The sequence below is a fragment of the Pelophylax lessonae genome (assembly GCF_965119305.1).
Source record: "Pelophylax lessonae genome assembly, chromosome: 2".
Lineage (NCBI taxonomy): Eukaryota > Metazoa > Chordata > Amphibia > Anura > Ranidae > Pelophylax > Pelophylax lessonae.
The window spans coordinates 46,950,703-46,977,741 of NC_138769.1; the positions used below are offsets into that span (position 1 = coordinate 46,950,703).

The following is a 27,039-nucleotide window of genomic DNA, read 5'->3' on the forward strand; positions in this document are numbered from 1 at the left end:
TCATTGTTACAGTTATAGGTACATATTCTTACTGCATTTAGAAAGAACCAAATAGCTCACATAACATGAAAAGATGCAATTGAAGGGTTTTCAGACCCCATTGGAGCTGTATATTGGCTTAACCTAATTATTATTGTCTCCTGAAAATCTTAGTTAGGTGCCAAACATGCAAGACAACCTAAAGCTGCCCATAGATTGGTTAAAATTCGGCCTGTCCCTGTATGCAAAGGGTGTGCATACATACAATAAATAAACCATGAGTGAGTTTATCATTTCAAAGCACCTTCACTTTAAATAACAACAACTAATGGCCGGAATACACGATAAGAAAATCGGCCGAAAATTTCCGTTCAGCGAACGATCAGCCGATATTCTACTAATTAATGCCCAGCCATCAATGAGCGATATCGATATTGTGAACGGAAAATACCGTTTGAAAAAAAATGAAAAATTCTGTCGTCTCGTTTGCGAATGAACGATATTCTATACATTGGTGTTAAGGTCGTTCATTTGAAATCTGTAGAACATCATCACGCTGGACAATGTTTCGATGGTCGGCAGTCAACGAGCGGACGATATTCGGCCGTGTATGTTGGCAACGTTTTCGACCAACGAATACTTTTTCATAAGTCGGTGGTCGAATGATCGGGCGATATTCTACTCATGTATTCCGGCCATAAGAGAAGAACAAAGGAAAATATCTGGTTCCCAAGACTAATCGTTAGTTTTTATTTTTTTCAATAACAGTTTTTATTGTTGTAATTTTATTTTTATTTATTATAAGTCCCCGTTCACACTAGGGCGACCTGTGAGGCGACCTGGTCGCCTCACAGGTCGCCGTAGGTCGCCTCCCATAGGGAAGCTGCGGACCCGTTCTAATAGGAGCGACACAAGTCGCTCCGACTTAGAAAAAGGGTCCGGAGCTTCTTTGGGGCGACCAGGAGGCGACCGCCATAGACTTCAATGTTATGAAGTCTGTGGCGGTCGCGGTGCGAAGTAGCGTCGCCCCTATGTGAACGGGGCCTAAAAGAAGATACATGCACTGTGCTTGAATTAAACAATTTACAATCATAGCACACCAAAAAAACAAAAAAAAAAAAAAACAATTGGGAGGACATCAACAAGACAAAAGAAAAGGCTTGAACAGCTGAAAGGTGCCTCAACAAAGGCCATTAATATGGGCAAAATAAAACAAGTATTGACAACTTGTAATGAGCAGTGTGCAAGCATTTGAAAGATAAAGGAAAGGCTCAATACTATGACAATATTGTTGCCTAAATACGTTAATGCAAATTATCCCATAGATAAGAAATAAAATATAGAAAGTCAAATAGAGAGTAAAGAGAAAGAGGACTAAGGCAAAGTTCCAATTCCTCAGTAGTAACCCAACAACCAAGAGAGGAGTAAAAATGGGGAGTCAATTCAAGATGGGTCTTCCTTAAAGTACAAGTTCAGGCAAAACCTAACTAACGCTAAACCTGCTCTCTGCCACATTCTAAACCTAATCTATCTAATCCTGTAAAGCAAAAATCGATATACTTACCTAGCATCAGCTGTCAGCGGCGGCTTCAGCATGGAGGCGGGTGCAGGAGAGGCAGCCGACAATGGAATGGGAACAACCAAATTTACCCTTTTTGGTCCCCAAACGTTTTGCTGTACATTATCCTTTTGAGGGGTCACTTTTACAAAAAAGTGGGCTAGTCCACCAATGGTGGACCCTCCTGTTTCCAGGTTGAATAAAACAACCATGATCCCAGTAGAGGAATCCCCGTCCTTTAAGGACCCGGCTGATAAAAAAGCGGAGGCTGTGGCATGCAGCAAGTTTACTATGGCTGATTCGGCATTGCGGCCCTGGTGTCTCAGACCCTAACTGAATGGGCCAAGCTTTTGCACCAGGGCCTTGGGGATGAGTAAGTCCCCGCTGTTTATGTTGATTTAGCGGACCAGTTGGTCCATGGGCTGCAGTTTATTTGTGATGCAGCTTTGGATACAGTTCCTGTGCTGTCCAAACTTTCTGTTTCACCGGTGGTGATTAGGCGCATGCTGTGGCATAAGAATTGGTCCTCAGACCAAGCCTCTAAAGCTCTTATTGATCTGCCCTTTCAGGGCGATCGCTTGTTTGGGGCTGCCCTGGATGACATCATTAAGGGTGTCACGAGGAGGAAGAGTGCCTTCCTGCCACAGTCATGGAAAGGGAAGGAGCCTCGCCGCAGACGGGGGCCCCCCTTCTCAGCCCATAGAAAAATATTTTTTGTGCTTCTGGGATGGAGAATAAGGGAAATAGGTTTTTTAAATCTTCCCTGGGAGGTTCCAAGCAACCTTGGTCTGGTAAGCCTAGAGCTAACTTCCCCGGACCAGCAGACAAGACTCCTTCAGCATGAAGGTCTGCCCTCACCCGTTATTGGGATGGGGGGACATCTTCGATGGTTTCCGGCCCCGCGGACTTCTTTGATGAGCGTCAATGAGATCCGTGAAATGTTTCTTTTGGGGGTACCCAGAAAGGGGGACGGAGCTTGTCCTTTTCAGGTTTTTTCGGTCCTGAGTCTCCTTGTGTGGATTTAATTCCTGCAAAGGTTCAGATGATGTCTTAACTACCTAAGGCCCCCCCTATCCCTGTCCAAGGAATTGATTTACCTAGGTCTGATTCTATTTCTGACGAGGGTGGTCCTTCCTCTGCACAAACTTCAGGGACCACAGGCTGTGATTCACCGGCTGCTGTTGCACAGATAGTTCTCTCTCCCATTTTGCATACAGGTTCTGAGTCTGGTGGTATTCACCTTCAAGACAGTTCCGTTTTCAGTCTTACATGCAGGTCCTTTAGCAGGTTCGGCTCCACAGGAGGATACCGAAGTTTGCAACAAGGTCACGGGGTCCTCTGACAGATGCCGCCGGCGTCCAAGGGCCATGGTAAGGCCAGTATCATCCTCGGCTAAGGTTTCTTCTGCAGTTCCTGCAAGGAATCAAGAGCGAGGATCTTCCAATCATCCTGGTGGCTGTAGACATCCATTGGGGCTTCCTCTCAGAGAAGACCAGCTGTCCCAAGGGCTGATCTACCATCCTGCTTTACAGTCGCTGGTTTTAATGGCTTAGCTTTTGAAAGCCAGGTACTGAGGGATAGAGAGGTCTGTCTGGATCAGTGATCCCTACTATGGTGAAGGCGCCAATTAGCACTGTCCAGACAGATGGCCAGGGGAGCTCCTCCTACAAGCTTTACTGGGAACTGATAGAAGTCACAAGACTGCTCTATACTGCTGAGGAGAAAAGGTATTTATCTGTTTATGTTTACTAAAATTATTGCATTTCCATGTTCTGTGCACTGTGGGAGACCAGATATAGTGAATGCAGGGTGCTGGGTTTAGTAACACTTTAAAGCGGAGTTCCAGCCATTTTTGCATTTATTAAAAGTCAGCAGCTACAAAAAGTGTAGCTGCTGACTTGTAATAAACACACACTCACCTGACCCACAGTTTAGTGATGCGGCCGCTCAAACCCTTGATCCTTTCCCTCCTCTCTCAGCATCACTAGTGTGGGCACCTGACTGTGACAGCATTCGGCTTCACAGCCGGGTGCACACTGCACATGTGCGAGTTGGGCTGCACGTCCTGAATGACTGGGCAATCCTCTGACCTGTGACGTGTCCCAGAAGATTGCAGGGAGGTAGGGGAGAACTCCCGCTCGAGCCGCATAGGTGGCCTGAGAAGAAGTGGGAGCGGGTACCTGTCAAAACGAAGTATCCACTCTTCCCCCCCCCCAAGTGTGGCATGTCAGGAGTATTTAAAGGAGTTGTAAAGTTTCAAGATTCTTAATGCATGCCTAATGCATTCTATGCATTAAGGTGAAAATCCTGGTTTTCAGCTGCCCCCCAGACCCCCTGTTATTCTTAACTGAACACGAACATTCCAGCAACGAGCACGGGCCCAGCAGCTCCAGCCGCTGTCTCGAGTCCTCATTGGTTCCCGCTGCTGTCAATCAAATCCAGTGACACGAGAGCAGGGGGCGGGGCCGAGTCCTGCTGTCAGTGTCAATGGACGCAGCAGCGGGACTCGTGAGTGTGCCTTCACAGGTGCCCCCATAAAAAGCATTTCTCTCTCTGGGAGCACCCGATTAAGAGGAGGAGCCAGTAGCGATGCCAGGGCACCCCAGAAGAGGAGGATCGGGGCTGCTCCATGCAAAACCCTCGCAAAGAGCAGGTAAGTATTAGCCCCCGTTCACACTGGGGCGACCTGTGAGGCGACCTGGTCGCCTCACAGGTCGCCGCAGGTCGCCTCCCATAGGGAAGCTGCGGACCCGTTCTGATAGGAGCGACACAAGTCGCTCCGACTCAGAAAAAGGGTCCGGAGCTTCTTTGGGGCGACCAGGAGGCGACCGCCATAGACTTCAATGTTATGAAGTCCGTGGCGGCCGCTCCGAGGTCGCGGCGCGCTGCTCGCACCGCGACCTCGGAGGTCGCGGTCCGAAGTAGCGTCGCCCCAGTGTGAACGGGGGCTTACATGTTTGTTATTTAAAAAAAAAAAAAAACAAAAGAAAAAAAACCTTTACAATCACTTGTCGGTTCACACATATGCAGACATCACATGTCATTCGGAGCGCACTGCTCTGCAAATTACGTGATGTCTGTGTGTTGTGAATTCAGCCATACAGATTGTATAGCTGAATTTGCATCACATTCGGACCAAAGTCGCGAAGGACCTTTTTTTTGGTCCGCATCAGAATCGGAACGCATGGGTGTTCACAACTATGCAATCGGATTCATGTCTGAATTGACAGTTCGCACTGTGATATGCAAACTGATCTGGGGATGTCGTTAACCTTGTATTGACTAGGGATAGACCGATTATCGGTAAGGGCGATATATCGGGGGACGATATGCACTTTCCCGGATATATCGGTATCTGTCCCGGAACTGGCTGATATTGCCAATATTTTTGTGACGTCATTCTGCCTTCTTAGGCCGCCTCCCTCGCCTTGGACAGCCTCGTCTGGATTCGGGACTAGTCTCGTGGGAGTGTATCACAGCCATACACTCACCCACAGCAGCCCGGTGCCAGCCACCCACATCCACAGGCCCTGTACCAGCCAGCCACAGGCACTGTACCAGCGAGCCAGCCACCCACAGGCGGTGTACCAGCCAGCCACAGGCATTGTACCAGCTAGCCAGCCACTCACCACAGGGTGCCAGCCATCCACCACAGGGTGCCAGACAGCCAGCCAGCCACCCACCACAGGGTGCCAGCCAGCCACCCACTCACCACTGGGTGCCAGCAAGCCACCCACCACAGGGTGCCAGCCACCCACCCACCACAGGGTGCCAGCCAGCCACCTGCCACAGGGTGCCAGCCAGCCACCTACCACAGGGTGCCACCCACCACAGGGTGCCAGCCAGCCATTAAGCATTAAACAAAAATTAACATGTTCAGTACCAGATTTGTGTCAAAAATTGTCTTTATTTTTCAAAACTTTAAATGTACAAATATCGCACATGTGTGAAATGCCTGTGAGTCGAGTGCGCTGCGGGAACCTGCAGTGGATTTGTAGGGTTCCCGCATTACATATGTGTGAACCGGCACTAAAGCGGAAGTTCCACTTTTGGGTGGAACTCCACTTTATAGTAAATGTAATAGTAGAATAGATAGGACAACGTCTCAACTATATTGTGGAATTTGTTTCTTTGCAAAGTGAATTTTAACTTAGCATGGTGAATGAAGTGAAGTTGTGCTGACATCATGCAGCCATGTGCAAGGATATTGTTTTCTTTTTTTTAATTTTCTTTGCGTATGATGACTTCTATCTTTGCAAAGTGAGTTTTCACCTTGTTTTACCTCTTTTAGCAAGATAAGTAAACAGTTTACTTGATGAAACATGCTTTGAACAGGATCTGTGTTTGCAAAGTGTATGTGTATGAGCGCCCTGGAGTGATAAGTCACACATTGCAGTATAGCTGTGTGTCATTTCTGCCCGGTTTACATGGAGCCCGGGCTCCGTGCAGCCTGCCACACCTACAGCACTGTTTGGGAAAATGCGTCTAGTAGTAGATTCCCCTCTGCTGCACACAGCTCATGCCCAGGCCAGCTGCCCCTCCCTAATGTTAAAGAATTCAAGCATAAAAGGCATTGGGGCGGGTGAAATTTTTTTTTTGCCCTTGGCAAGATCTGACTTACAAAACAGCATTTCAAATGATAATTCTGCTCCTAGCTCCCTCGTTATTGGTGGCTTGTGTACATCACAAGCTGACATTCCTGGGGGGAAGCTTGCACACCTGTTTTCTGCTCCCTACACCCCTTTCCATGGATAGGACAAGTAAGCCCAAACACACACACAAAAAAAAAAAAAAAAAAAAAGGTTTACATTACACAAAAAGCTGCTAATATTATTCCTAAAAAAATGTGCCCATACCTGTCCTGGAGCTGAAATGTTTGCTGGTTATGTAACTTTCATGTGCAGCCATTTTCATGGTAGAAAGAACCCCAGGCAGATATAAAGGACACAAATGAACGCAGCTCTGTATTTATGAATACATCATTAGTCTGGGTTCACACTGATCCCGTGCGAATGGGTGCGATTCTCATGCGGATTTTTGCTGGAGTTCAGTGCAATTTGTGCTAAACATAATAATTCTCCTGCGCTCGAGTGGTACGTGACAAAGGATAAATAATTTTACATGGTCTTTGTTGGCATCACTTGTGGTCTTGCCGACCCCTCAGGACCTAGGGTATCCTAAAAAACACTAAAAGACAGCAAGAGAGGGGCGCACCGACCTTGTGCATTACCACTAAAAAGGTTTATTAACCACTTAAGCCCCGGAAGATTTTACCCCCTTCCTGACCAGGGCCTATTTTGCAATTCGGCACTGCGTGACTTTAACGGACAATTGTGCGGTCGTGCGACGCTGTACCTAAACGAATTTGACGTCCTTTTTTTCCCACAAACAGAGCTTTCTTTTGGTGGTATTTGATCACCTGTGCGATTTTTTTTTTTTTTGATCATGCGCTATAAACAAAAAAATAGCGTCAATTTTGCAAAAATAATATTTTTCACATATTTTCATATGAAATTCCCCCCCCAAAAAATGTAAAAATCAAATTTTTTTTAACATTTTAGGCCAATTTGTTTTCTGCTACCTATGTTTGGTAAAAAAAAATCGCAAAAAGCATATTTTGATTGGTTTGCGCAAAAGTTATTGCGTTTACTAACTAAGGGAAAGATTTTTGTGATTTTTGTTGTTTTTTTTTTCTGTTTCAAGTATTTTATTGAATAATGCAAGTGAGTAACATTGGCAATGAGTAAGCGACATCTCTAAGTCGTGAAACGCGTCTGCCTTTGTGTCCTGCATTCACAGTGTGTTGTTCCAGTTGCCTATTGTTTGATGTGGAATAAATTTACTCCTATTTTTGATTTATATCGGAGTGCGGTCATCTCTTTTTGCCTCATATTCCCAGCTGATCCCCTCTGAGGCTGCCGGGCCCTCAGGGTCCCAACAATCCCCTACTGCACTGACAGTGGTCCTGGAGTCTTTGTGCCCAAGGTGGATTTGGTCCTGGGGAAATGGGCTACCAAAAAGCGTCCCCCACATTCACCTGCCTCATCTGTCTCATCAGATCCTGAATCTGATTCGGCTGCCACAGACGCGAGTCACCCTGTTGGTTCTGTGTCCACACACCCTGATTTCTCAGATAGTGAGGATGATTCCTCTTCTGCGCCTGAAAAGGCACTGGTAGATGCACTGATTGTATCTTCCACTGCCTGCTGCAGTTTTACGTCGATATTTTGACGTTAAATACCGATGCTATTGCAGCAAATAGCTGCCATAACCCCGGTATTTTCTTACAGAGCGGGCGGTCCTCTTTCACATAAAAGTGTTCCCAGCAGCGCCCCCCCCCCCCCGTTGTTTTCTCCATCGGTATTGGTAAAAACAGTCCGGTCCGTCCGTGTCCCGGGCAGAAAGTTGAGTAAGGACAAGATGGTCCCCACTCGACTCTATGGCCTTCCTCCCAATGCCCTTAAAGGGCCCCTTTTTTTCCGTGCTTGTTTTTTGTGCTTTTAAGGGTAGATGTGAGATGTGAGGTCTTTTTGATCCCAGATCTCACATTAGAGAGGATCTGTCCTGCTTATTTCTATTACAAGGGAGGATGTTTACATTCCCTTTGATAGAAAAAAAAGTGATCAGAATTTTTTTTTTTTTAAAAGGGACAGTGTAAAAAATAAAAGATAAAATAAATAAGAAATAAAAAAATGGAAATTCCCTCCGAGCTTGCGCGCAGAAGCGAACGCATACGCAAGTCACGCCCACATATGTAAACGATGTTCAAACCACACATGTGAGGTATCGCCGCAATCGTTAGCATGAGAGAAATCATTCTAGTCCTAGACCTCCTCTGTATCTCTAAACTGGTAACCTGTAAAAATTTTAAAGCGTCGCCTATGCAGATTTTTAAGTACCAATGTTTGTTGCCATTTCACGAGCGTGCGCAGTTTTAAAGAATGACATGTTGGGTATCTATTTACTCAGCGTAACATTATCTTTCACATTATAGAAAATAATTGTGCTAACTTTACTGATATCTTATTTTTTTATTTTAAAAAAAGTGTATTTTTCCAAAACAATTGTTTGTAAGACCCCTGCGCAAATACGGTGTGACATAAAGTATTGCAACGATCTCCATTTTATTCTCCAGGATCTATGCTAAAAAAAATGTATAATGTTTGGGGGTTCTAAGTAATTTTCCAGCAGAAAATACTCATTTTAACTTGTAAACAACAAGTGTCAGAAATACAGTAGACTTGGTTCTTTTCTGTCATTATACCCAAATAATCAAACCTGAAAAGGTGACTCTAAACCTCAAGGAAATATCAAAAAAATGATCGCCTTTTACATTTTTTTGTTTTGCATTTAACATAAATATGAACACTGTGTGTTTTTATTTTTCTTGGAGGCATTATTCTCTAATGCATTCTCTGCATTAGGATAAAAAGACCTTCTGTATGCAACTCCCCTAAATACTTACCGGAGGCCAATCGTGATCCAGCGTTGTGCACGTGTGCAGAAGCTTTCTCGGCTCCCTGTCTCCTCATGGGCTGAGAGACAGCCAATTGCTCCTGCTGCTGTCGTTCACATATACAACAAACCAAAAATTTGGTGCAAAGCATCTATCTCCTGCGCTCAGAGTAGTGTGATCCTCTATCCACCTCAGCCACAATCATGCAGCTTCTGAGAACTTTCAACTCGGCATCACTGGATAACTTCGGCCTTGCAGCCCCTTACAAGACCAGGGTAGTCTAAGACCACTGCAAACGAAAAACAAACACAAGGGCGCACCGGCCTAGTGCATTATCCTCTAAAAGGTTTATTCAAATAAAAGATATAAAAATACTCACAAACGAGTTCTTGGTAAAAGCATATCAAATAGGTACGTTGTCATCAGCATTGAGATCAAAGGCTGTACCGTCCCCTGATGCTGGAAAGGCTTATGCGTTTTGAAGGTTCTGAAGGCTCTAAGGAAGAGGCCAAGCCTCTTTTAGAGGAAACCTTTTTTTAGAGGATAATGCACTAGACCGGTGCGCCCTTGTGTTTATTTTTCTGCTGTCATTCACAGCTAGTGAGGAGGGAGCAGGGGCAGTTTAGAGCCACGCTGTGTTTGTTGACACACACAGCACGGCTCTGGATCGAGCACGTACGAGGGCACCCATAGCAAGCGGGGAGCACTCGGGAGGGGAGAGGAGCCAGGAGCACCCCGGCAGGGAATCCCAGACGACAGTACTTGTATATGCAGATACATTCCAAGATGTATTAAAATACTTGCAATTATAACGAACAAATAATGTTTGAATCTGTGACACCTACCATTCTTGGCCATGTGCCTCTTGCATACAGCTGCTTGAGCCCATTCAAAATTCTTAGGTTGTTCTCCAACCTGGAAAGCCCAGATGATGCATACAACCTCCCATAGTCATGGATGGCTGTGCACAGCTGTACTCTGGGTATACGGCGATCCTTTCCTAAACATGAATATAGTGTACAGGCATAAGCAAAAAATAGAAAATATCGCACTATTCCTCCCACTGACACCAATGATGGGGCACTATTCCTCCCACTTACACTGATGGGGCACTATTCCTCCCACTTACACTGATGGGGCACTATTCCTCCACTGACACCTATGATGGAGCACTATTCCTTCCACTGACACCAATGATAGGGCACTATTCCTCCCACTGACACCAATGATGGGGCACTATTGCTCCACTGACACCAATGATGGAGCACTATTCCTCCCACTGACACCAATGATAGGGCACTATTCCTCCCACTGACACCAATGATGGGGCACTATTCCTCCCACTGACAACAATGATGGGGCACTATTCCTCCACTGACACCAATGATGGGGCACTATTCCTCCCACTGACACCAATGATAGGGCACTATTCCTCCCACTGACACCAATGATGGGGCACTATTCCTCCCACTGACAACAATGATGGGGCACTATTCCTCCCACTGACACCAATGATGGGGCATTATTCCTCCCACTTACACTGATGGGGCACTATTCCTCCACTGACACCAATGATGGGGCACTATTCCTCCATTGACACCAATGTTGGGGCACTATTCCTCCATTGACACCAATGTTGGGTGTACTATTCCTCCCACTGGCACCAATGATGGGGCACCATTCCTCCCCCTGATACTAAAGATGGGGCATTTTTTACACCCACTAATGCCAGGACATTTCCTACTCCCATTGGCTACACTTCTGGCCCCCCTAAAATCCAAAGAACAGTAAACTTTCACTTTGTTTAGAAAGTTAGGAGACCCATGCGTATAGCTGTGTACAGCCATTCATCTGTGATAGGATTTCCCGATAAGGGGGAAGTGACAGAATTTATGTTTAACTGTCTCAGGCACCCGCGTGGAAGAGGTCTTATAATGTTAGTATTACTAAACCCAGGAGCCTGCAGTCACTATATCTGGTCTCCCACAGTACACAGAACATGGAAATACAATTATTTTAGTAAATATAAACTGCTAAATACCTTTTGTCATCAGCAATATATAGCAGTCTTGTGGCTTCTATTGGTGTCTGGTTACAGCTTGTAGGAAGAGATTTCATTCTCCTCTGACTGTCCTATAAGGCTGCAGGATCTCTGGACAGTGCTGACTGGCTCTGTGCTGATCACATGCACTTTCTCAAGCAAAAAAAAAAAAAAACTCTAGCAATACGCACCAAACTGAGCATGTGCAGCTTGTCCCCTAGCCTCTGTTCTATCAAGAGATGGTTTGGGGACATTGGAAGAAGAGGAGGATCAGAGAAGACAGGATCAAACAGCCTTTTTACACAATGCAGAGGATTAGCCCCTTAGGTTTCAGAGTGAGTATAACAAGCATGCTTTACTGCATATACAGACTGATTTTACTGTTGTGGGTTTAGTAACACTTTAGGTTGAAAAAAAGATTCTCACATTGGTGGCCAAGAAAACATGCTGTCTTGACATTGGTGGTCAGAATGCCACCATTACAACTAGCTAAAAAGATCATGGATGCCGTGCAGCTAACTCCACCAAATGGTGTTGGCCATGGAGTTAAGGAAACACCATCAAATGGAAGGTCAATCAGCCACAGCTCAAAAGGAAACCTTTGGAGGAACCTTATGGTTCCATGGAACCGTGCTTGAGAATGGCCTACTTAAACTTTTTATTCACCAAAAAAAACAGTATGTCTTCCTATAAAGTAAACTCTGTTTTCTTTTTATAACATGGTGACCTGTGTCCTTTTTCCCCAGGCTGCTCTGATGATCTGTCTTATATGGAAGTATTACTCTGAACCTATCACTGAGCTTCCCAGTAAATGGATCGCACCTCTGGAACGCCTGGTTGCCTTTCCCACAGGGATTGCAGGTAACAATAACACCAACTCTGGAACTAGAATTACATTTCGTTTTTATTTCTAGTGTGCTTGGGTGGGATCAGAGCAGGAATTTTGGGTTGAGATCTCACCTCTGGATTACGCAATAGAAAAGGCAGCAAAGTGGCTATATAGTTAGCACTCTGCCTAGCAGCATTAGGGTCGTAGATTTGAATCCCAACCAGGTCACTACTTACCTGCAGTTTGCATGTTCTCCCTGTGCCTGTGTGAGTTTTCTCCAGGTACACTGGTTCCTCCCAAACTCCAATGACATACTGGGAGGGTAATTGGCTTCTGTCTAAATTGACTGTAGTATGTGTATGTATGAACGTGAGTTAGGGACTTTGGGATGTAAGCTCCTTGGATTCTAGGACGATATCCCCCCGGACAATATCCCCCCGGACAATATCCCCCCTGGACATAATCCCCCCTGGACATAATCCCCCCCTGGACATAATCCCCCCTGGACAACATCCCCCCTGGACAATATCCCCCCTCTAACCCTAACCCTATGTCCAGGGGGATTTTTTCCGGGGGATATTGCCCGTGGGATGTTGTCCCGGGGGGATTATGTCCAGGGGGATGTTTTCCGGGGGGATATTGCCGGGGGGATATTGTCCTGATACCGCTCCTTGAGGGCAGGGACTGATACAAGTGTACAAAATACTGTATATACTGTAGTGTATATGAAAAGCGCTGTGTAAATTGACGGCGCTATATAGTACCTGTAATACTTGTGATGAATTACCCCACCAGCATCCATCCAAGGCAAGTTAACCAAGGCTACAGCTCTTACTTGTGCCATATATAACCAGTGGGCTTCTCTAGACTTGCCCACTCTCTAACCTTAATTAGTAATTCATGTGTCCTTGAAGGAGGTTAGAAATCGGGGAAGCCATGTACAGATGCTTGATGTCTACTGTAGCACCCTCCTAGGTAGGTGCTAGTGAGAGAGTATAGTTTTTGGCTCTGTCTGCCTATCAGAGGAGCAGCAGGCAAATCTATATTGCTTTCTGTCTAGCAGAAAGCAGGATCGGTTGGTGAGGTCTGCTCAGTGTGCTCAGTATGTAATTCATTGAGTCTAGAGAGTGTTTCACACTGGTCCAATAGGGAGGCACGTTGGACAGTGGGAGGAAACCTGACCAATGGATACATAGGCTTTGATACAGTCCTGGTGATTGGCAGAGACAGGCTGTCTCGGTGCATTCTGGGATACTGTATTAAAGCCAGGAGCATATGTGCTGTGGGGTCTTTGGCTGGTGAGCAGAGTCCCAGAGGCAGGTTGTCGGCTGCCTCCGCCTCTGTAGCAGTGGCACGTGGCATCAGGAGGTCATCCTAATGGCCAGAAGAACAGGAAAGCTGACTGAGGGGGAGACACTGGAGACCCTAGAAAAACAGTATCGTGAGTACAGATGATCGTGTCAAGGGGCCTGACCTGAGAGGGGCCACCCCGGAGAAGGATAGTCAGTGGATGGGCATCAGTGGTCAAGAAAGGGGATACTAGGAGAGTGTTCTGAAGATAACTTTAGTTCATCAAGTCATCTGGAAAGAGACTTAACCTTAAATCCACCTAAGTGGCAAGGTAAATCAACAGCCTGGCTGTATCAACAGATAGATGTCCTCCAAACTTTTGTGCGTAGTTCATCTGGACTATTCCACTAATCCCTTCTCCCATCCCTAATTTATAAAACAAAAACAAAACAACTACATACCCCTGGACTAATTATTGACTGAGCCAAGAAATAAAGTGATAGATTTGAATGTCAAAGTTGCAAACGGTAACCCAGGGGGAACCGAAAGCGTGAAAATCCAGCAGTCCTTAAGGTAGCAGTGCTACACTACTATTTTGGCACTAGGTTATATTCCCATATTTGCCAATATACATGTGTGCAAATTCAGTATATTTTTAATATAAAGTCTAAGGATCCCTTTAAACTTATGCCTGTGCATTGTGCCAATTGTTAACATGAGCCATTTTTCATGTTATCTTGCAGTACAGCAATGTGCTATGTATGCATGTTGCTGTGCATTGACATTCATTTTCACTGGCACCCCCGCATGCAAAAATGCACTTACCTCTCACCAAAATGCAAGGTTTAACCACTTAAGCCCCGGAAGATTTTACCCCCTGCCTGACCAGGGGGTAATTTGCAATTCGGCACTGCATGAATTTAAATGAAATTGATGTCCTTTTTTACCACAAACCGCTTTCTTTTGGTGGTATTTGATCACCTGTGTGAGTTTTTGATCATGCGCTATAATCCAAAAAAAAGCGACAATTTTGCAAAAATAACAATATTTTTCACATTTTTTTTATATGAAATTCCCCAAAAAAAAAATTAAAAATCAAATTTTTTTACATTTTTGGCCAATTTGTTTTCTGCTACCTATGTTTGGTAAAAAAAATCACAATAAGCATATTTTGATTGGTTTGCGCAAAAGTTATTGCGTTTACTAACTAAGGGAAAGATTTTTGCCATTTTTGTTGTTTTTTTTTTTAACGAGTAATGGCGGCAAACTGCGATTTTTTTTTTTTTTTTTTTGCGGGACTGCGACATTGCGGCGGACAGATCGGACCCTTGACTGACATTTTTAAAACTTTTGGGGGTACCAGTGACATTACTGCAGTAATCAGTGCTAAACATATGCACGGTTACTGTAAAAATTACACTGGCAGGGAAGGGGTTAACTTTATTGGAGAGGGAGGGGTTAAGTGTGTCCCTAGGGGCATGCTTCTAACTGTGCAGGGATGTGGCTGTGGGTAACAGCACGGATCAACGGTCCTACATAGCAGGAACGTTAGATCAGTGCTTTTACACAGGGGAGAATGACAGGCGGCTTTGTATACATTAGCCGTCTGCCTTTCTCCCTTCACAGCGGACGATCGCAAGTGACCGGCGGACATCGGGTCCGCCGGTCACACGCACGGAGGTGTCCGTGAACAAGCCGAGGCGGGAGCGCGCCTCCGGCGGCGCACGCTCGCCCGCTATTGGCTCCCAGGCTAGTGACGTACCGGTACGTCACTTTGCCTGGCCGGGGCTGACCGCCGCAGTATATGTACTTGCGGCGGTCGGCAACCGGTTAAAGAACATCAGGATGTAGGTCTGTGTCCTTAGAATTTAGACTGTTAAGACCTGTTAGAACTGCTCTACTGATTTAAAAGCAAACCTTTTTTTCTGTTCGGGATGGAGTAGAGGGAATGGAACATCTTAAGGTTTTTATTGGTGTCACTGCCCCTTTTAGGGAGATTCACCCTCTCTATTTGTCCTGTTTACTATTATCACTGAAAGTAAAAGAAAATCCCAGATTTTGGGTTGTTTCCAGAACAGGAATAGAGGGGAAATCTTTCAATGGGAACACTAGTTATGGTGACAACCAGGGATTATCTCACTTTGGAGGGATTTTCTCTCATTTCCTGTTTTGCCTATGGGACATGATGTGAGGGGAAATCTGCCCAATGGGACACAGATGACAAAAAAAAAAAAACCTGAAAGGTGTTATAAAAAGTTTTGCCTTTACTTGTACTTTACGTCAACATCAAAGCATAAGCAAGAAAGCAAGAGAATGTGGTTACACTCCTACATGCACATGAACATAGGAATTTGGATTACATCAGTAGAAAAAAAAGAAATGTGGAGATTTGAAGGGGCTGAGCGGAATAGAAGGTACCTTTTTGGGTTAGAAATATACAATTGAATATATTTTTCAACCAGATTTTAGTGTCACATTAAATTATCTGCTCTTTTGTATTACAATATACACTATAATACCAAAAGTATTGGGACACCTGCCTTTAAACGCACATGAACTTTAATGGCATTCCAGTCTTAGTCCGTAGGGTTCAATATTGAGTTGGCCCACCCTATGCTGCTATAACAACTTCAACTCTTCTGGGAAGGCTGTCCACAAGGTTTAGGAGTGTGTCTATGGGAATGTTTGACCATTCTTCCAGAAGCAAATTTGTGAGGTCAGGCACTGTCATTGGACGAGAAGGCCTGGCTCACAGTCTGCACTCTAATTTATCCCAAAGTTGTTCTATCAGGTTAAGGTCAGGACTCAGGCCAGTCAAGTTCCTCCACCCCAAACTCACTCATCCATGTCTTTATGGACCTTGCTTTGTGCACTGGTCCAAATCATTTGGTGGAGGGGGGGGGGTTATGGTGTGGAGTTTTTTGTTCAGGGGTTGGGCTTGGCCCCTTCGTTCCAGTAAAGGGAACTCTTAAAGCATCAGCATACCAAGACATTTAGTTTGGGTTGGCCCCTTCCTTTTCCAACATGACTGAGCACCGGTGCACAAAGCAAGATCCATAAAGACATGGATGAACGAGTTTGGGGTGGAGGAACTTGACTGGCCTGCACAGAGTTCCGACCTCAACCCGATAGGGCACCTTTGGAATGAATAAAAGCGTAGACTGCGAGCCAGGCCTTCTCGTCAAACATCAGTGCTTGACCCCACAAATGCACTTCTGGAAGAATGGTCAAATATTCCCATAGACACACTCCTAAACCTTGTGGACAGCTTTCCCAGAAGAGGTGGAGCTGTTATAGCTGCAAAAGGTGGGTCAACTCCTTATATCCCTATATAGGCCATGAGAAAGGGAAATGGAAAGACAGGTGCTGGTGGTAGGGGACTCAATCATTAGAAGGACAGATAGTGCAATCTGTGACAAACACCGTGGGCGCCGAACAGTCTGTTGTTTACCGGGAGCTCGGGTTTGGCACATCGCTGATCGGGTGGACAGATTACTGGGTGGGGCTGGGGAAGACCCAGCTGTCATGGTACACGTGGGTACTAATGACATAGGCAGAGGAAGATGGAGAGTCCTAAACGATTTCAGGGACTTAGGAGCTAAGTTGAGGACTAGGACCTCCAAGGTAGTATTTTCCGAAATACTACCTGTACCTCGAGCCACACCAGAGAGGCAGCGGGAGTTTAGGGAAGTTAACGAGTGGCTGAGGAGCTGGTGTAGTAAGGAGGGTTTTGGGTTCCTGGAGAACTGGGCCGACTTCTCAGTCAGCCACCGGCTCTTTGGTAGGGACAGATTGCACCTAAATGGGGAGGGTGCAGCCTTACTGGGTGAGAAGATGGCCATTGAGTTAGAGGGGCTTTTAAACTAGGTGATGGGGGAGGGTACAGATGTAGAATTAGCCAGTGGAAAGCAAGATTCAGAGGGCAGAAATGGGGGCATTAGCGGTAGGGTGTTCAGAGCTCCTAAACCCAGGGTGGGTATGGGGAAAAATCTCCAGAGCAGCCTAAAAACATCAAATGAGGATATATGTAACCGGTCAAAATTAAGAGGTTTATATACCAATGCCAGAAGCCTGGCCAACAAGATGGGAGAGCTGGAGCAGCGGATGTTTGAGGAGGACTTAGATTTTGTGGGGATAACAGAGACTTGGTTTGACAGCTCTCATGACTGGATGGCGATCATTCAGGGGTATTCCCTTTATCGCAGAGAAAGAGAAGGTAAAAAAGGGGGAGGGGTATGTCTGTATATTAAGAACAGTATACAGGTAAATATGAGGGATGATATTAATAATGAAGCTATGGATGAGGTAGAATCCCTATGGGTAGAACTTCAAAGGGAAGGCACGGTGGGGAAGGTAATATTGGACGTATGCTATAGGCCCCCCAACCAGAGGGAGGAGGGGGAGGGGAGGCGGACCTCCTTTTACAGATAGGATTGGGAGCAAGGATGGGAAATGTCGTTATAATGGGGGACTTTAATTATCCAGATATAGACTGGGCAGAAGGAACCGCGCATTCAGCCAAGGCTCGGCAATTCTTAAATGTTTTGCAGGACAATTTTATGGGTCAGATGGTGAATGCACCGACAAGAAACAATGCGGTACTTGGCCTACTGATTACCAACAATACAGACCTGCTCACGGATATAGAAATACGGGGCAACTTAGGAAACAGTGACCATAGGTCAATAAGTTTCAGTATTAATTACAGTAATGGGAAACACAAGGGTAATATAAGGACACTGAAGTTCAAAAGAGCCAATTTCCCAAAACTGTGCTCGCTGCTAGAAAATATCAAATGGGATAGAACCCTGGGAACAAAGAACATGGAGGAAAAATGGGAGTGCTTCAAGAGCATACTTAACAAGGGGATTGTCCAGTGCATTCCAAAGGGAAATAAATTTAAAAGAGCTAAACTAAACCCTGGGTGGCTAAACTCCACCATAAAAATGCATATTAGTGCTAAAGAAAAGGCCTTCAAAAAATACAAAGCTGAGGGGTCGTTTGCAGCATTCAAGCATTACAAAGAGTGTAATAAGAAATGTAAAGACAAAATCAGGGCGGCTAAAATAGAACACGAGAGACATATAGCGGAGGAGAGTAAAAAGAACCCCAAGAAATTCTTTAAGTATATAAACAGTAAGAAAGCGAGGCCAGAACACATTGGCCCCATAAAAGATGACAAAGGAAATATGGCCAAAGAGGACAGGGAAAAGGCGGAAGTGTTAAATAATTCACCGGGAATGGATGGCTTGCACCCGAGGGTTCTTAAAGAGCTCAGCCAGGTGATTGCCAGACCATTATTCTTGATCTTTAAGGATAGTTTACAGACGGGTATGGTGCCAGCTGATTGGGAAAAAGCCAACGTGGTACCAATATTTAAAAAAGGGCCGAGATATATCCCGGGTAACTATAGGCCAGTCAGCCTAACATCTGTAGTCTGTAAGATTTTGGAGGGGGTGGTAAGGGACCACATACAAGACTTTAGTAATGAAAATGGTATTATTAGTAGTAATCAGCATGGATTCATGAAAAATCGTTCTTGCCAAACCAATCTATTAACCTTCTACGATGAAGTGAGCTGCCACCTAGATAAAGGAAAGCCTGTGGATGTGGTGTATCTGGACTTTGCAAAGGCCTTTGACACCGTTCCCCACAAACGCTTACTGTTCAAACTAAGGAAGGTAGGTATGGACCATAAGGGGAGTACCTGGATAGAGAACTGGCTCCAGGGGAGAGTGCAAAGGGTGGTGATTATTGGGGAGTACTCGGATTGGGCGTGTGTGGAAAGTGGGGTCCCCCAGGGTTCTGTCCTGGGACCAATCCTGTTTAATTTATTCATAAATGATCTAGAGGAGGGGATATCTTGTACAATCTCAGTATTTGCAGATGATACTAAACTAAGCATACCAATATCTTCTATGAAGGATGTGGAAACCTTACAAGCGGACCTGAGCAAAATAATGGGGTGGGCAACTACATGGCAGATGAGGTTTAATGTTGAGAAATGTAAAGTAATGCACTTGGGTGCCAGAAACCAGAAAGCAAGCTACTCACTAGGGGGGGGAACCTCTAGGTGAGTCTAGGATGGAAAAGGACCTGGGGGGTCCTGGTGGACAACAGGCTTGGCAGTGGCATGCAATGCCAAGCCGCTGCAAGCAAAGCCAACAGAATACTGGGATGCATAAAAAAGGGGATTCACTCCAGAAAAAAAGAGATTATTCTCCCACTCTACAAGACTCTGGTCCGGCCACATCTGGAGTATGCTGTCCAGTTCTGGGCACCGGTCCTCAGAAAGGATGTGCTGGAACTGGAAAGAGTCCAGAGAAGGGCAACAAAAATAATTAGGGGAATGGAGGACATCAGCTATGAGGAAAGATTACAAGCACTGGACCTATTCTCTCTGGAGAAGAGACGCTTGAGGGGGGATATGATATCAATGTACAAATACTGTACTGGCGACCCTAACGAAAGGGTCAATACAATAAGACACGTGGCCACTCACTAAAACTAGAGGAAAGGCGGTTTAATCTTAAAGTACGTAGGGGGTTCTTCACTGTAAGAGCGGTAAGGATGTGGAATTCTCTTCCACAAGCAGTCGTATCACCAGGGAGCATCAATGGTTTCAAAAAACTATTAGATGGGCACCTTAAAGACCACAACATACAGGGGTATACAATGTACTAACACACACACACATCATAGGTTGAACTGGATGGACGGATGTCTTTTTTCAACCTCACTAACTATGTAACTATGTATATCCTTATACCTTTCTTCCTGATCATAAAACAGTCCTTGTGAGTTTTTTTCTGGCTCTGGATACCGCTCTGTAATGGTTTGTGGCTGCAATAAAAATAAATAACTTCCAACCACAAATTAGTCAACCAGCTTTTTGTTGGCTTCCAGATCAGTACTTCAGCTACCAGAACCATTGCAGTTCAAAGTCCCACCCAGGTTTGCTCCTAGCTAGGAAAAGTTTTTATTTTGCCAGGTGTTTCAACAATTTGCATCCTAAACGTACTTACCAGACCGTATTCGGGGTTCTCAAGTGTGATAGTTTAAGGTCTATTTAAAAAAAAAAAAAATTGTATAGCGATTTTGTCCAGTAAATTTGAATGTACTTTTGTTCTATGCGAATTGGGCAAAAACCAACGTTCTTTAGGCTATTTTCCCTTCTAAACAAATGCTCTGTTATTATAGGCAGTAGTAAAATACCACATTATGGCCACTTGATGGAGCTGAGAAGCACAAGAAACACACACGGCTTTGTATTAAAAGATTCAATTTAACAATTCTAGAGAATGCTAGAGAGAATTAAAAAATAAATGTAACCAACTGTGTCACTCTGTGGACAGGATGGTCTTAGATGGGCTTCCAGTTTTAAATTATCTTTTAGGTAATCAATAAACAGAATAAAACCTATTTCTAGCACTTAACACCCAATCCCAACCAACTCAAACGAGACCAGAAGAGAGTTAGGTCTGAGTATCTTTACTTGGTGCTATGTCTGCTCGAGTTGGAGGGTGTGCTTAATTTCGGATATATAGGGGCCCATCCAAATTTTTTGGATGCATCATTAATAATCCCAGCAATTTTTTCATGGATCATTATCCACAATATTTTCTTTCTAACTTGTGTCCGAGAGACTGTGGGTTTGCACCATGCTCCTGCAAAAGTAATTTTGCCCACCAGAAAAATAAAAAAACAGTCTTTGTGAACATCACAGAATACCCTCAATGGGTTCAGTAAGTAAAACTGTTTGAGGTTGCTGTGCAATTTGAAGGCCAGTAATTAGCCGGAGCATGGAGTAAATCCCATTTCAGAAACCCATAATCCTTTGGCATTCCCACCAAATATGGTACATTGGGCCCTGTAAGGCACATCCTCGAAATCACAATCAAACACTTTTTAAGCAATTACACCACCTGGTCCTTTTTTTACTTGGGGAAAAAAAGGTTTAAACCAACCATAAGATTACAAGCGGACTGTTATAAATCCCCCTGCCAGTGTTATATGCAGGGGCGTAACTGCAGGGGTTGCAATTGCAACCGGGCCCCATGCTCCAGGGCCTGTGCAGCTCCCCTGTACACCTGGATAGGAGGGGCGGCGGGTAGCAGCATGTAGAGAAATCACTATCCTCCTTTTTCCTCCTGTAGCTGCAGGAGGAAAATGGAGGAGATTGGTTCCTCTGTATGCTGCCCCCACCACTCCTCCTATCCAGTTCACTTGTGTTCTGCTGTCTCTGGGCCCCTGTGTGCTCCCCTGTCCCCCCCCCCCCCCCTTACTGTGCTCCCTTCCCTCTCCTGCCAGCTGCTGCAGGGGATGTGTCACAATAGAGAACCAGGAAGGTGTCTGTAAATATGTAATTTACCAGCTCCTTCCTTTTCTGAAGGAACAGAGTCATAGTCAGTGACATTGTAAAAAGATTAAATAAAATGATAAAAAAAAATACAATTAAAATACCAAAAAATAAAAACTACAAAGGTCACACTTGTAAATGGGCCCTGGCATTCCACCACCATGGGGAGCCCCCAAGATGGTAGGAAGGTGGCCCACTGCAGAACTTGTGAAAGAGTCCCGCTGCGGGACAGTAATAAAGGGCCCCGCAATGAGAATAAAGGGCCACAGGATCAGTGGGAAGAGCCCCAGGCTTGAAGGAAAGGGCCCCGGCCAAGGGTTCGGGGAGCCTTCATGGTTTCTTGCACTGGGGCCTCTTGTTATATGGTTTGTTCCAATCCCTATAACGGCCACTTTTGCTGGACAGCTTGGTCTGTTGCAGGGAGTAGAATAATCAAGTATCTAGTGGCAGGATCAACAAGAAATAAAGCCATTTTCAAGGGAGAAAAACAGACTGCTGTGTTTATGCTGTGTCATTTTTTATTTTCACCTAGTTACATTTTCAAATGTTACAGGTTTTAAAGTAGATAAAGCTGAACTTCAGATATTAAAAAAGAAAAAAATAGTTTTTCTTGTAAATTTTTTTTTTTTGTATAGTGAACAGGATTGGAACCCTGGGCATAGCCAAATATTGCCATTAATAATAAACCGTTCAGTGGCATTTTGTAACAATAATAATGCAGTTAAAAACAAAGTTAAAAACAAAGTTAATTTTTATGGCCATATTTAGGGTGTAATAAGAAAATATGCAGTGCTTAATTAAATAAAAAATTACAAAATGAATCAAAATCCTTTGAGATATAGGTAATCCTTGCACTAGCTTCAGTATGAGAAATGGACACACACAGCAGCACAGTGATGAGGCAAATCTGCTTTCCAGATGATGTAGGCCCCTTATATTATAGAGAGGTCTAATGCGCCATACACACTATAAGATTTTCTGAAGACTTTTTCCTTTAGATTTACCAAAACCATATAATATGAGGTCAAACCTAAACACTTTCAATTTGTATGCAATCTGGCAGGCCCTTGCACTACATAGAAAAGGTAAATCTGAAGGAAATCTAACCACAAAAGTTGGATAGTGTGTATCCAGCTTAAGGCTGGGTTCTCATATGTGCGAGTTGAATGTGGATTTTACCGCATCCAGTTCACATGACATGCGAGTGTGACCAACTCTCAATAGAGCCGGTTTACACATGTTCGGTGTGGATTCGTTTTTGGGTCCGGTTCAGGTGTGGATTCAGGCAAAAATTCAGAATGAAAGTTGCACTGGAACCGGTGAACAGAAACGCACCAGACCCCGCGGCCACACATATGTGAACTCAGGCCTCAAACGCCTTAAAAATGTTGATATCAGAATTCCCATAAAAGACGTGGATCAAACCTCAACTTGAATCCTAATGATACCCTCAAATCAATAGAAGATTTTACCATACGTAAAGAGCCCATCCATCGATGCCAACTTCAAACCTGTTAGGCAATTACCTCATGAGAGGATGAATATAGAGTACCATAGTGCATTGTGTCTTAAAATCATGGAACATTTTAACAAGTAGATAACAAATTTACATGTGTGAAGAAATGTAAAAAATGAGCATCAAGCAAACTTTCAAAATGGCCACGGCGCCCAGCTTTCTTACATCATACATCACAGGTCCCGCCTTACGTTTCCTCACATTCTGATGTCATCAGAGGCATCTCAGATGACGCCCGATTGCGACGAAATGTGTAAGGCTCCAGCTTCATAACTAAAGGTTCGTGCCTCAATACAGACCTGTACTGGGGCAAGAATATGCACCCACTGATTGTGGCTTTAGTGCTTTGCAGGCTTCAAAGCAAAAAAATAATGCCCATTTTTGCTTTTTGCAGTATGTGTGCGTTTATTATTTATTTATTTGTATTGGAAAAGGTGGAACTCTCCTTTAGGAAGAGTACAACTTTGAACAATACAGTTTTTCTTCTCTAGAGAGGTTTGCTGCACAGGTTGTATATTCACTTCTATGAAGGTAATATGCATCCTTATCTGGGTCTGAGATTATTTTGGTTTAAAGTTGTTGTGAACTCCTATATATACCCAGTGAAGGGACTGACTTCAGGTGATACACAGAGATGAAACATATCCTCCTACATAAGTTGTACCTTTTTATCCCTAGTTGTCTCTTCTTTGCATTAGTTCAGCCCAGAATTTATAAAGCTTGTCTGAGCTTTCAGAAAACAGGGGGTGAACTGAAATTACACATTGGAGAGCTCTGGGACATCCCCCTTTCCACACAGCACACAATAACAGAACTGAGGCTACCAATCCTAGACTGTGTGCTGGAACTCACTCCCCTGTCACCTTTTACTCTTGGTGTCAGGAACACTTGTCAGACCTAACTCATGCTGATAGCAGAGGAATGAAGCAGCAGACAGAACTGACACATATTGCTTTTAATTGGGACAAGTACACACTGTAGAGACATATACTTTTTCATATTTCATGTGTGAGGTTTACAACCACCTTGAAGCGGAAGTAACCCCATGGATTCAATTGTTTAAAAAAACATTTACATTCCCGGCATGCCAGGAATGCCATCTGTCACATTGGTTGTGCTCTCAACCAAACTGTAAAACCATCCATTGGTTGGTGTCATAACTGATCACATGTGCAGCATCATGGCAGTTGAAGATCAAACAGAGGCTAAGGTGGCAGATTCCTTGGCTGAAAATGACAGGAGGGGTTACTTCCACTTTAAGCATAAGGTCTTGTTATCCATGATCAAAAGTTTAGCTTTCCATTGGTTGTTAAGCGGGCTAAAGGAAAAAAGTGAGATTGAGGTAGTAGTCAGGACTAGACCAGAGCCATTTATTATGAGACCATATAGTTAGTTATGTAGCACCCTCCTAGGTAGGTGAGTATAGTTTTGGCTCTGTCTGCCTATCAGAGGAGAAGCAGGGAATTTCTATATTGCTTTCTGCTTAACAGAGAGCAGGATCTGTGAGTTAGGTCTGCTCATGGTGCTCAGTGTGTGATTCATCTGGTCTGGGGAGTGTCCCCACTGGTCCAATAGGGAGGCATGTTGGACAGTGGAGTAAACATGACCAAGGGGCACACTGGCTTAGATACAGCCCCAGTGATTGGCACAGACAGTTGTCTCGGTGCATTGTGGGGTGTGGTATAAAAGCCAGGAGCACGTGTGCTCGGGGTCTTTGGCTGGTGAGCAGAGTCCCGGAAGGAGGGTGACTGCTGCCTTCTCTTCCGCAAGCAGTTGGTGTATAGCCACAGGCAGTCGGTTTGGTGAGCCAGAAGGAAGGAGCTGAACCCAGAGGTCCAGAAGAGCTGACTAGAGGGGTTGAGACACTGGAGAACCTGTAAAAACATTATTGTGAGTACAGGGGATCGTGTCTAAGGGCCTGGCCAGGAAGGGGGCCACCCCGGAGTAGAGTAGAGTAGTCATAGGACGGGTGTCAGCTGGTGGAGTGAAAGGGAGTGCTAGGCGAGTACCCTGAAGATAGTGTGCAACCAAGTCTTTTGTTCAGAGACCCCGTGTCTACATTTCATCCAGTGGCAAGGGGAAATTTGCAGTCTGGCTGCATCTTCAGATAGAAGTCCTCAGGATTGTGAATAGTTCAAGTTTCGGAGTATCTCACTCTTCCCTTCTCCCATCCTTATTTACAGGGCTTTTTTTCTCTGAGAATAGGTGCAGGTACTCCCCTCTTCTGAGTCACCCCCTGTCTCCACCCACCTCCGAGTACTGTCCTTTGGTTCCACCCTCTGCCCACCTCCCAGTATCCCCCCACCCTTTTAGAGAATACAGAACCAAGTATCATGTTGTGATTCTAGGTAATTTGTATAGAATTTGTTAATGATAACTAGAAAAGCAGTAGAATAGATCCCCTGGAATCAGCAACAATAACCCCCCCCCCCCCAAAAAACAGTTCCCCTCAGCAACAATCAATCTTCCCCTGCAACAATAGAAAAAACAGTAAAATAGATCCCCTGCAATCCGCAACAATAGACCCCCAACAACAATAGCCCCCCCAGCAACAATAAATCCTCCCCTGCAATAATTGCCCCCCCCAACAATAAAATGCCCTCCAGCAACAATAGATTCACCCCAGCAACAATAGATCCCCCTGCAGCCAGCATTAATAGGCTATTCAGCTCGCCCCACTGACCCCAGCACCCCATTGCCATTGCATACATTCAGACTGGAGGTGCCGGAACTGCGTTCCCCCGTGTTTCCGCTGAAAAAAAGCCCTGCTTATTTAACATAAAACAACAAAACAACAACCCCTAGACTGTCCATTGACTCAGCTGGAAAGTAAAGTGTTACGTTTAACGGTAACCTAGAGGGACCCGAAAAGGTGAGGAATCCAGCAGCCCTCAAGCTACAGTTAATATGGGTGAAGTTGGGTAAATAGCATGAGGGTGGAGGACAGAGCCAATGGTAGGGAGAGAGGACGGTTGTGGGGTGTGGGGGAGGGCATTTGAGGTTTTTGCTTGGGTCTGACATGACTTATATTAATTATAAACTCTCTGTGTTTCAGGTGGAGTTGGCATTACATGTTGGCTGGTGGTGTGCAACAAAGTGGTGGCCATTTTGCTGTATCCTATCAGCTGAGAAGGTGGGAATGTAGAGAAGCGACTTCCCAGTCATGTGCACTGAAAGCGATTGTCTGCAGCTTCCAGTCTACGATCTATTTATTCATTTGTACTGAAGAATGTGATGTATTCATGTGTCTGTGTTTCATTTACTGACAGGTAAAACCATGCCTGTCAAGTCATGTTATAAAGTCACTTTATGTTATTTTTTGACATACAGTTGTGTATTAAGCATCTGGAATAAAGCAATGCCTGATAATCCCCTAGACTGATTTTTTTTTTTTTTTTTTTGAATTCAGTATTTTGCACTTACCACAAGTTTGTTGGTTGTTACAATAAAGGTGGAATCTTCAAGCCCACATCCCCCAAAGATTATTGCAGCTCTTGGTGGACCAAAGATGGTGGACCTTTTTGGTTTATTCATTTTGATGTCCTACACTGACCAGTGAAGTTCTGAAAGTCTTGACAGGGAAAAACCTGAGGAAAATCTTTGGGATCCTGAATCATTGGGACATGCCACCAGCAGTAGTGTTTTGCTCAGTATCTTGTACATTATTGTCAATGATCAGAATTGCTGTTGCCCCTTGTTTATGTCATAGGCACACTGAATCACCCCTGTGCTAGAGTTTATTTCCTCAACCAGCCAGCGGTGTGGGTACGGCCAGTGGCATTACATGGAAATAGACCAGAACAGGAGGCTTATGCTGGACCAAGAACCATCTACTGCTACAGGAAGTAATCAGGGGATGCCATTTCCTTACATTCACCTTCTCAAAACACAAAGTACGCTTATCTGGGACCTCCCCAAAGAAGGAAAAAACAAAAAAAAAGCCTAAGCTTAGTTTTTTTTTTTTAATCAGCACATGGACTTACGTTGGCAGCACAGTGGCTAAGTGGTCAG

At 44.7% G+C, this 27,039-nt stretch overlaps 1 protein-coding gene across 1 annotated transcript in view; it reads left to right on the plus strand.

Moving 5' to 3' along the window:
* Nucleotides 1-26,399, plus strand: part of GET1 (guided entry of tail-anchored proteins factor 1) — a 70,026-nt gene extending 43,627 nt beyond the window's left edge. The window contains exons 4-5 of the mRNA XM_082245328.1: nt 11,781-11,895; nt 26,084-26,399. Of these exons, the coding sequence (XP_082101454.1) occupies nt 11,781-11,895; nt 26,084-26,157 (189 nt within the window). The 3' untranslated portion in view covers nt 26,158-26,399. The remainder of the gene's footprint in view (nt 1-11,780; nt 11,896-26,083) is intronic.
* The last annotated feature ends 640 nt before the right edge of the window (nt 26,400-27,039 follow it).